The sequence below is a fragment of the Glycine soja genome, chromosome 16, assembly GCF_004193775.1.
Source record: "Glycine soja cultivar W05 chromosome 16, ASM419377v2, whole genome shotgun sequence".
NCBI lineage: Eukaryota > Viridiplantae > Streptophyta > Magnoliopsida > Fabales > Fabaceae > Glycine > Glycine soja.
This window is the reverse complement of record NC_041017.1, coordinates 27553347-27564479: the sequence shown is the minus strand read 5'-3', so window position 1 is coordinate 27564479 and position 11133 is coordinate 27553347. Positions and strand designations below refer to the sequence as shown.

The 11133-nt window shown below is 33.1% G+C and overlaps 1 protein-coding gene across 1 annotated transcript; it reads right to left on the bottom strand.

Moving 5' to 3' along the window:
• On the bottom strand, nt 1-7097 carry LOC114391211 (histidine kinase 1-like). The gene is made up of 13 exons (XM_028352250.1): nt 6665-7097; nt 6240-6482; nt 5352-6149; nt 4887-5134; nt 4261-4420; nt 3983-4109; nt 3789-3878; nt 3014-3208; nt 2801-2870; nt 2556-2598; nt 2108-2248; nt 884-2032; nt 1-506 (listed from the first exon to the last, which is right to left on the bottom strand). The coding sequence occupies exons 1-13, from the start codon at nt 6848-6850 to the stop codon at nt 291-293; spliced, it is 3666 nt and encodes a 1221-aa protein (XP_028208051.1). The 5' UTR covers nt 6851-7097; the 3' UTR covers nt 1-290.
• Nucleotides 7098-11133: the final 4036 nt, after the last annotated feature.

Sequence of the window (11133 nt, the reverse complement as noted above, 5' to 3'; positions counted from 1 at the left end):
CATAAACAAATAGGTAAATAGATTAGGTAGTACAGACAAAAAGTTCTTTCTTGTACAAAATGTAGTCACATTCACATAGAATTCGGCCTTGTCTGTATAGTTGAAGAAACAAAGGGCAACGAGTTTCAGTCATTTGATGTACAAATGAAATGAGTTAATTCTGGAAAATTGGATTACGTTTCTGGAATTTGTATGTTAAGCCATGTTTCTTGATGTTAATATTGGTAAACTTCTATACATTTCTAGGTTGTCAAAGACAACCCTTTACTAGCCTTCATCAGAGTCAGAAGTTAGGATGTCCTTCTCGTGAGTGAAAGAATGGTGGACTCCATCAGTTTGAAGTCAATTGGCTTTGTTAAATAAGCATCCATGCCCACCTCTAGGCACTTGGCTTCATCACATGACATTGCATGAGCTGTAAGAGCAACAATTGGAATGTGCAAGTCAGTTCCCACTTCTGATTTCCGGATTGCTTTTGTTGCCTCATAGCCATCCATCTTTGGCATCTGTTTTTATTTTACAAAAACAAAAAGAATTGGAACATCAAGGCTAAAATACATTATGAAATTGACTTCTTTTTAGAAAAGAACTATTTAACACATTGAGGGTTCTATTCTTTGTTCATGAAAATTGGTAGAATGGGGAGGCACCTCCATTACTACTACTACTGGATAGGGCACCAATGACATGTTGAGGCTGCCAGTAGAGGCTCATCCAGATGATTTCTGTATAGGCGCTAGCCGCTAGGGGGTTTCTATTCTTTTATCATTGTTTTGAGTGAATTGCATTTTATGATGGTAATTGCTTATGGTTTTGATCCTAAGTCTATTATTTAAATTGAAGCATTACTAATATTAATATAATTTTTTCTCCTAGTTCATACCTGACAATCCATTAGGATCAAATCATATGGAGGGCAACCGAGAATCTCAGTTTGAGATGATCTTGTGTTTCTTTCCTTCAGGAGAGACTCCCTTATACAATCTTCAACACCAGGCATGCCATTTAGAGCATCCACTGCCTGTTGTCCATCACCTACAGCTACAACGACGGCTCCCATTTTTTCAAGCATTATGGTTGCAACCCTTTGAATAACCGGTGTATCTTCTGCAAGCAATATCCTCAAACCTTCAAGAGATTTCTTTCCAATCACTGCTCTACTTGAGCTACTGGCCCTACGTGTTTCACCATATTCAGAATCTTCATCTTGAGCTCCTGTTGATGATTGTTTAGTGGAGGATGATTTTGGTGTGGCGTTTGCACTGACATCATTAGAGTTGAGGCTGCTCTGACATAACTCTTCTTTCCTATGATTATTATCTTCCATTGTTAATCCAACTAAGTTATTTATCTGGTGTTGTGATGATGGATCAGATCTCGCTACCTTCTCTCTTTGTTTATCTCCACAGGCACTAACAGGATTAGAACCACCCTTTTCGGATATGTCTGAACCATCCGAGCTTGCAACATCACATTGAGTATAATCAATCTCAAGACTCTCATGCAAATCTCCCTCTTTCACAGTAGCTCTTGGAGTAGTCATATTTTTCTTTTGCAGCTCTTCATTTCTCTCCTTTATGATGGCTTCCAAAATATGAATCATTTTTGTTTTGTAAAGGGGTTTGTTCACTGTCAGTGTATGTCCTTTCCTGCGAAGCTCCATCTTTATGGAATTGGAGGAGTCATGGTTTAGCATCCACACGAATTTTGCTCTCCCATAGTATTTGTGAAGGAAATTTATCTGTTCCTTCCATATATCTGTGCTCAAGTCAAGTAGTCCAATGTCAACAGCAATGGCAAAAACAGGGTTCCTCAATTCCTGTATGCTCAGTAATCTTGACTTTAAATTGTCATGAACTGAATAGTTTGCATCAAAGCCATTATTATGAGATGAACTTCTTGCATGAAAGAGTACCCTAAGAATTTGTGTTAATCCATTCCATTCTGCTGCCTCCATAGTGACCACACCATTTTTCTGTAACCACTTAGATGTAGCTGATCGACCCATGTTGCCGTGTAGTGCAAGAAGTACCTGCATTGACACATCTTATTTCAAGGCCTGCTAATTATCTTTGCAGTCACTCAGTGCCAAGGTGATTCTACTCACCACTAAGCCCTTGTTAGCAAAATCTACTTGACAATGTTGTTCTGTGGCATCTACAGGTGCACTGAGACGCAAGCATAATCTCATCAGTGTTCCTGGGCCCTCCTTTTTGACAACTTTGATTTCTCCGCCCATCTTATTAACCTGCCACCACAGAATAATAAAGACATAAAATGAAAATACATACAACTCAGAAATTCGTGTAATTTTAGAAGAGAAAGGACAGATGCAAGTGAATTTATAGATCTTGAGTGCCAAACATATATCATGAGTTTCTCGTTCATGTTATGTCTAGAATATGCAATTGATATAAGTTTCACTTATTTGTGTGATGTAATTAGATGCTTATTCTGGCCCAGGTGGACACCTTTTGACTTTTATCAAGAACATGCATTATGATGGTAATTGTTCTTGACTAGAGTGAAACTTCACATATTGAGGGTCTACTCACCAAGGTTCTGACTATGCAAAGACCAAGACCAGTACCTCCATGCCTGAAATGAAAAAATGTTTCAGCATTTAACATTCAAAAGGTTTTTTAAATTACTGTTGGATATAGGTTCAAATTAGTTTGGAAGTTCAATGTCAGTCTTGTTGTCTGTTGACTCAGACAACAAGGTCATGCTAACCTGCTAGCAAAAGAGTAACATCTAACAGATTTATATCTTGTCTTCGTTAAAAATTTAAGTCACTTACAGTCTAGTAGTTGATGGATCAGCTTGCTCAAAGCTTTCAAACACAGATTCCCATTTACTTGGGTCAATACCTGTGATGGGGATAATATGAGATAGCCATATACATGTCAAGAAAAAAGGGAAACGAAACAATAGTTTGAAAATTGATTTTTCTTATGCCACATAAGGCGTGATTTTTCATTGCAGTTTTTCTATTCAAGTTTTTGGTTCATACCACAGCCTGTATCATCAACTTCAAACCAAAGTATGATTTTGTTATCTCTATTGGAAGTCCTCTTTGCATGGTTTTCATGTTGCTTTGCTCTGGTCTTTTGTGAACACCGTGATTTCTTTTTCTCTAGAGGAAAATTTGTATTATCACTGCAAGAATTTGGGTTTTCACACCATCCTCTCAGAATAATGTGACCCGCTGTAAACCATTTGAAAGAGTTAAGCTTAGTCTTCCGAGTTTCAGTGCTTCATAGATCCATAGTAATCGAACCATTTGTTAAATCTTTGAAAAATCTTGAAAACATACTAATGATTGTTGATTCAAACACAAGTTTTCTCAAGTACAATATAGATCAGACTAGTTTTTCCCTCCTATGATTGAATAATTAGAATTAGCAGACATTAATTCAATTTATTTAATAAATTGACATCAGATTTTTTAAATTAATTCAAACGAACATGGCTCAACATTTTTTTTTAAAATGAACTTAAATTTATGTTATCATAACCCTCCCCCATATACTACATAATACATGCCTGAAAAGAAGCCTTTTATCATCTTCGTAGGCAGCTGAACTTTTATTATTTGAGACAACTATAACGGTATTGGTGAATATGGAAGTATATTTAATGAACCAATTAAGAAGTTTTGTAAGGATTTTTTGCCGAAGCATATAAAGTTCAGATAATAATAATAATACTTTCTCTTGAACCATAGTTTTATTTTCCACCACCACTTCTGTATTGAAAATTTTATATATGAGTGAGTTTTGACTTACATAGAGTAAACTTAATTGAGTTGTTGATCAAATTTGCAAAAATTTGAACTACTCTAGCAGAATCACCCCGAACTAGCTTTGGCATATCATCTGCAACAAATTAAATAGATGCATCAGAAACTTGTTGTGATGATTTCTTATCACCTGCTTTTCGCTGAAATTAAACTCTTATGCAGACAAAATAAGATTCATACCAGAAAGGTCTAAAACAGTCTCTACATTGTGGTTAATGCACTGCACAGAAAACATATCTACAAGCCCTTCAAGTTCCCGTCCCAAGTCAAATTCTGCATCTTCTAGGACCAGTTTTCCAGATTCCACCTATATTCTATAAAATATTAGAAATATTTTTTTGGAATGAAGGCAGTTTTGTGGCAATGGTAAAAGAAGTTTGGCATTGGAATTCATTTCAGTAATTGCTGCAAGTGTGAGATTAAATGTTCTTGGACAAAAGGCTTAGCTTATAGCTCACCTTGCTCAGATCCAAGATGTTATTAAGTAGACGAAGCAGGGCAGTTGAGCATTTTCTTATTTGAGTAACTGTTGCACATTGCTCATTTGTGAGTCGGTCATCAGATATAAGAATGTCAAGTAACCCAATCACTGCGGCCATTGGTGTCCTCAATTCATGACTGTAATGCATCCAAGAAAAAGCTATTTAAGCTCATTTGTGAACACAAAAAGGAAGGATCTTCGTATACATGTGAATCAAATAACACAGATTGGTAATCCAGGTCTTAGGCATGTTACTCATTCTCCTTAAGTGAACATGTATTTGAGTTTAGAGTAGCTTGTGTACAGGGTTATTTATATTATCTTGTTTATTGAGACCAAAGAACATAGTTTCAAACAACAATGGTTTGTCAATACATAAAGTAGCTGTCTCTTTCTCCTTCAAACCCCTGATCAACTGAGACATATTTTTCCATATTCTCTAAGTTAAATAATTTTGAATCATAAATTGGATAAAGCACATGATATATACGTGTTTGATAAAAACAAGATGGACACCTTAGACTGGAGATATTCATTAACTTTTTTATATGATTTCAGTTTAATTAGTGTTCTTTAAATTCACACTGAACTTGAAAAACCAACCTCATATTTGCAAGAAATTGACTTTTGTAGTTGCTTGATGCCTCTGCCTTCCTTCTTGCTTCCAGATGACTGATCAGTTCTGCTCTGAGTTTCATTTCCTTTGATACTCCATTAGTCAGTATCAAAATGCAAACACATCCAATGACAATAATACACAATGATGCAGATATCAGAATAACCAATGTTTTGAAGGCTCTTTCATCTGCCTGCCCCATGATATGCTTTCTAGGTATGATGATTACACCCACCTGCACAAAGTTTAAGCTAGTAACTTGTAAACAAGAAAAAGGTATAAATTATAACGAGGAAGTTGGTAGTAAAAACCGAAAAAAAATAGCAGCAGAAATTTTTCATAGAATTTATGTTTAACAGAAATTGTACTACTTGATCATCTATATAGATCATTGCATGATTTTAAAACATAAGATCAAATGTAAGGAACAGGTGAAGTGTCTATAAATGTACCAGAGGAAGTCTCTTCAAATTCAGGAAGAATGAGTCGATGTAATATTGTTGGCGGCCTAGCCTGACATTCTCTACATGAAGCTCATGACTTTGAGGGAAATTGTTCCCATAGGTTTTCTGAAGCCACTGAGCTCCCTCTCTTATTACTTCATTTTCACAGTCAACAGCCATCTTAAGCTTAGGAGGTTTGGTAGTATTTGACAGTAGAGGTGCATTTGTGGAAGTTGCAAGTAAGTAACCCTCTTGGGAGGTCAAATACATGTGACCACTATGTTTCTCAACTAGCTCTTTCATGAGCTGCCCCACACTGTAAAGGGCAGTTGTGACACCCACAACTGCCACAATGCTTTTATTAGAAGAGTCCCAAACTGGCAATGCTGCAGAAAGCAAAGGTGAATCTGTAAACTTGCTAACAGCAACGTGCCACGAAGCTACACCGTCAGGTACTTGGGAGAGGCCGGCTATATTGATCGAGTCTTCTGGTGCAATTGGCATTACTTTTCCAATCTTCTCACCACTGACGGGATCAAGTGGTTCGCGATACCAAACTGCAGCCTTGTGACCATGAATGTCTTTATCATTCCAAGCTTCACGCGAAGAATGCGAATTGATAGCATTGTAGCCACTGGCAGCCATGGAGTAATTAGCAAGATCAGAATAAATGTAAAAGGTATTGTTATCCTTCAGGTCCCTATGGAATGCTTGGACAAATCCATTCTTGTATTTGACAGTTATTGAATTGAGAGCCTTTTTACTAACAAACAGAGCCCATGTTACAGCCCTCATCGCGTCATACATCTGGTAAGAGTTGGAACAATACTCAAACTTCAAATTGCAAATGGAATCAAACATAAGAATAGCATAGAAAAAGTTATCAGTCAACTCAACCTCAACTTGGTCTGCTTGAGTGGCAAGGTTGGTGTGGCTTCTGATCACATATTGAGACAGCTTAACCTGAGCAGTTGTAATTTCAGCAGTAGAATTCAAAATGTTCCACATCCTCAAGATGGGGCGTTGAAGAAGTTCATAACGCAGGTCATATGCCAAGCTATTAAGAGACTTTGTTGTATAAATCTTTGTGAAATGCCATGTTAGGAAAGTGAGCAGACCAATCAATATGGCTAGCATGGCCTGCATAAAGCAGGATAATAGCTTAGTCCAACAAATTGTGACTTCAATCATATTTGCAAAAAGGGTCTAATCTTTCAATTGCTTTTTAAAGAATCTATTTCTGCACATCAACCATATTGTAATTGCAGCTATAAAACTCAATCAGAGACCAAAATTATAATCATAAGGAAAAATTAACTAACCATGATTGCTAGACGAACCACAAAGACACTGTAGTAAGATGAGAGACATTGAGTGCTGGCATACTGAAATTCTTCCTTTTCCACATCCCTGTGGAAAATTCTTCTGCCAGTTGGAGTGGTGCTTCTCTTCCAACAAGTGAAAAAACTCTGTAATCTATCAAAAACGTGTATGTACTTGGTACTCATTGGCTACCTTGAACCTGGAGAGACCATACAGAACTTTCAGAAGAACTTTGGTCTTTGTCTTCTGTCACATATAATTCACTGTTGTGTTACTTGAAGCAGCTATGAGCATATAAAGTAGCAATTCAACTTTGTTTGTGTGCTTGAGAGGGGAATAGCTATTCACGAATTTTGATTGGACAATAACACTTCCCTATTAAAATCACGAACCTATCTAGGCTAAGATTGTACATCTACCCTTCCTAGACTCTATTTAGGTGAAGTCATGTCACCCTTTTAACACTTGTTTATAAGATTACAAAGGAGATACAAAATTTAATATATTTGTGTGGCTGGCAGAGATAAGCTTTTCAAATATTTTTTTCCACCATAGTTTCCTCCGATCGGACAAGCAAGAAATTAATTTCTAATAATAAATTAAAATTTAATTTTATGTGTTATCAATGTATGGAATTTTATATTATCAACATGTCATAAATTATGTTATATAAGACTTTTAAAATAATTAGTGTAGAACTCAACAAAACAAACTTATCATATAGGTTAATTTTGGTCAATTGTGTAAATAATTTTAATTATCCCTTTGATGTTTATACATTTACCATTTTTGTGGTTTAGTCCTTATACTTAAAAACTAAATACTTTAGTCTCTACACATGTTCTTTTAATTCCATTTTACTCTCTATAATTATCATTAAGCATGTTTTAACTTAGTGAGGTAACACCACCACAATTTGTGTCAGTTTAGAAGCTATCAAAAATTTTGTAGCGGTTTTACGTTGTTATTTTTTTTATGTCAGTTTTGCTAAATAAAGTTAAGATACACTTAACATCACGGATCCAAATAGAAATACTTTTTTTTTAGAGAGTATACCATCTAGCTTCTTAATATATGGACAAAAACGTAAAATAAGACCCAAATAAATAATCAAACCTACCATTTTCTCAAATATAAGAACCAAATAAATAATTACCCTACTATTTTATCTAAAATCAAACATTAATAAGACCCTTATCAATAATATTCTTCCTCCCACAAACATAAATCTCGAAATGAAACCAAAACTACATAGTTAAGCTTAATTCATATGAAATCCTTACACTGAAAATAAAATAGGTTAAATTAGTTTATTAGTCTCTAATTTATTTTTAAGCTTTGATTTAATCTTCTAATTTTTAAATTAATTCAATTTGATTCTACTGTCAAAATTAGATTAACAGCGTTAAAAAATCACATTTTGTGATTGGTTAAAATAACTTAATAAGAATTTTAAACTTCTACAGAATACACATTTAGACACTAGCATTAAATTTAGATGATAATATCAAATTAAACTGATTTTAAAAGTTAGAATATCACATTGAAACTAAAAAAATAAATGGCCAAATTGAATGTTAAAAATAAATTTAAAGAAAGAAACTAGTTTAAGCAATAAAATATACAAAAGCTTTTTCAATCATGCTAATTGTACTTCATGTCATTTCCCGGTCATAGTGTGTGTAAAAGTGTTTTATTTATTCCTTATGCCTTTCTTATCCATATTTTATGCCACATTTGCCACCCCATTGTGCCCCAATTTGACCGTTGGCATAATGAGAACCATAAAGATTGCTATTAGTGCAAACAAAGGGAAGAACCAAGGCCAAGGAACTTACCCTGTCGTGTTTGGGTTTGGATACTATGAATCGGGTGCAGTGGCCCCCACACTACTCTCTTTTATCTTCAATCATGAAGCTTCCGCCAGGAAGTAATGTAAGAGTCAACGAATCCCAATTATCATTGTTTTTCTATGTTCAATGCTATTATTCTTATGGTCCACTTTTTCTGTTATTGAACCAAAGCTGAGAATACATTTATAGGACTATTTTTTGCACGATAATATAAATAATAGAATTAAAATTTTAAAATGGCCAATGAATTTAATTTATCTCAAATCCTCTGTGATTTTTTTTTCTTCACTAAGCTTAGTTTGGTATACATAAATCTAGCAGGAAAAAAAAAGGGAAAGGATGAGAGTTATCAAGTGTTTACCATCGAACTACACTATTTTAAATCATTAACACAATATCAAAAAAGGAAAATGCCAAATCTTACAAAATAAAATCGTACGAACCAACACAAAAAAATACGTGGCTAAATATTACAATATATTTTTCCTCTGTGGCTTTTGACAACCCACAATTTAATTGGCTATTCAATTTTAATTAAGTCGTGTAGTTTGTGTTTTTATTTCTGTACAATATAGCAATACTCTAAAAAAACATAACGAATTGATAAAAACAAAAACAGACATTTTATTACGATTTTATTTGATTTAATTTTTTATTTATTATGAAAATCGAACTAACTGCATATTATACTTATATTTCTTTATATTATTATATAAAATCTCATTATTCTAACTTATGTCACAACTAAGTTTTGATAATGATAGCAAGTGATTTCATGCTTTTGATATTTTATAGTTATGTTGAATCATTAGTTTTTGACATTGATAGTTCTTCACTAGTTTACTATAAATGGTTTGTAATGTTCTTTTTTCTTATAAGAGGTATGTAATGTAGTTATTATCATTTTTGGTTTTTTGTTATTTGATTGCTTATAATTATATGTCATTTTCAATTTTTTATTTTTGATTTAATTAGTTATTAGATTTTGCTTTGTGTTAATTTATGTTGTTAGTCATCAAATTAAAATATTTTTTCAAATTATATAAAATAATTTTTTTAAAAAAATTAACAAACCATCAAATCAATCTAAATGAATTGCAAAATATTTTTTTATTTTTTATTTAATATTACATTAAAATTAAATCAAATCGAACTAATTTTTATTCTTTGATTTAAACAACTTTTTATTCAAAAATAAACTAAATTGTCACATAACACCCTTAAAAAGAGGTAAGGTTTGACCTTCTTCCTTTAATAGTATTGTATAAGTTTAATAAATGAAAAAAAAAAGTCCATAAGAATTCAAGACAAGTAAAAAAATTTACAACAACTCATCCATCTTATTTTTCATAAACTTTCTAGGGGTACTTATAAGCTGGTTAACTAACTTATAAGATAGGTAAACAAATGAAAAGAAATTAGTTGGACTTATAAATTCATGGGTTTCTTATAGGGTGAAAGGAGAAAAAGGGAGAACATTTTAATGCATGACATTATATATTAATTTCACAATTGTTTATTGTATTTTTTAATAAAACCAAATAAAGAAGTAGAAACTCTTTTTGTTTTTCATTAGACGATACTTAAGAGTTAAAATAGGTTAAACGATGATTACAAAAACATATTGACTCGTTTTCTTTGGTCTACAAGCAGTGACTTATTTAAATTTTGATCAAGTCATTTTCAGTCTCACTCGTTTAGTTGGTTGGTTCATTAACATGCATTTGGATGTGTCCACGTGAGTGTTTTTACAATTACATGCTGTTGGGTGGACAAATCAAACACAAAATTAGAAGAACAACTACAATTCAATTAGCCTAATGTCTTGGCTATTCAAAGCATAAAGAAGACTAAACAATGAAAGCAAAAAGGCAAAACCACGCAATAGCCAAAATACAAAAGTTTGCATTTTATTGAGACTATGTCTTCAGCAAAAAAGTTAGAAAATTTTATTGAGTTAATTGTCAATATGGTTCACTATTATCGTGTATGTAATACTTATTAATTTCTTTGTATTTTCAAATCAAATTGACATACATTTGTTACTCACAAAGTTAATATCCAATAGTTGGAGAAGAAAGTGTTATGACTCAAGCACTAAGAAGAGAATTTAACTCAAAAGATTATGTGAATCATGCATGTTTTGATGATATCGAAAAGAAATCACTTGATAATGATTTTCATTATCAAAAAGGGGGAGAATGTGAATGTATGTATATATGATTTTGATGATGCCAAAAAAGAATCAAACAAGGTTACTTCAAAGGATAAGCATTGCTTCAAGATTAATACAAGATTGTTTCAACAAACAAAGTCTTGCTTCAAGATTTTTTTAAGATCAAGTCTTGCCTCAAACCAAAGTGTTTCCAAGACATGCAAGGCTCTGGTAATCGATTACTAGGTAGTGTAATCGATTACTAGAAGACAAGTTTGAAAAATAGCTGTTAAAAAGGGTTTTGAATTTGATTTTTGAACCTGTAATTGATTACCAGATGTTTGTAATCAATTACCAGCAACAGAACTCTAAAAATTCAAATTCAAAAGTCATAATCCTTCAAAATATAACTGTGTAATCGATTACCAAAAACTTGTAATCGATTATCAGTGAAAAAAAT

Excerpts from the sequence above, each read along its gene's own strand:
- LOC114391211 (XM_028352250.1), bottom strand. The coding sequence starts at position 6,850 with ATGAGTACCAAGTACATACACGTTTTTGATAGATTACAGAGTTTTTTC. Across the intron at positions 6,483-6,664 it reads TGGTTCGTCTAGCAATCATG|GCCATGCTAGCCATATTGAT; the intron begins GTTAGTTAATTT and ends TGCTTTATGCAG. Across the intron at positions 507-883 it reads TGATCCTAATGGATTGTCAG|ATGCCAAAGATGGATGGCTA; the intron begins GTATGAACTAGG and ends AAATAAAAACAG.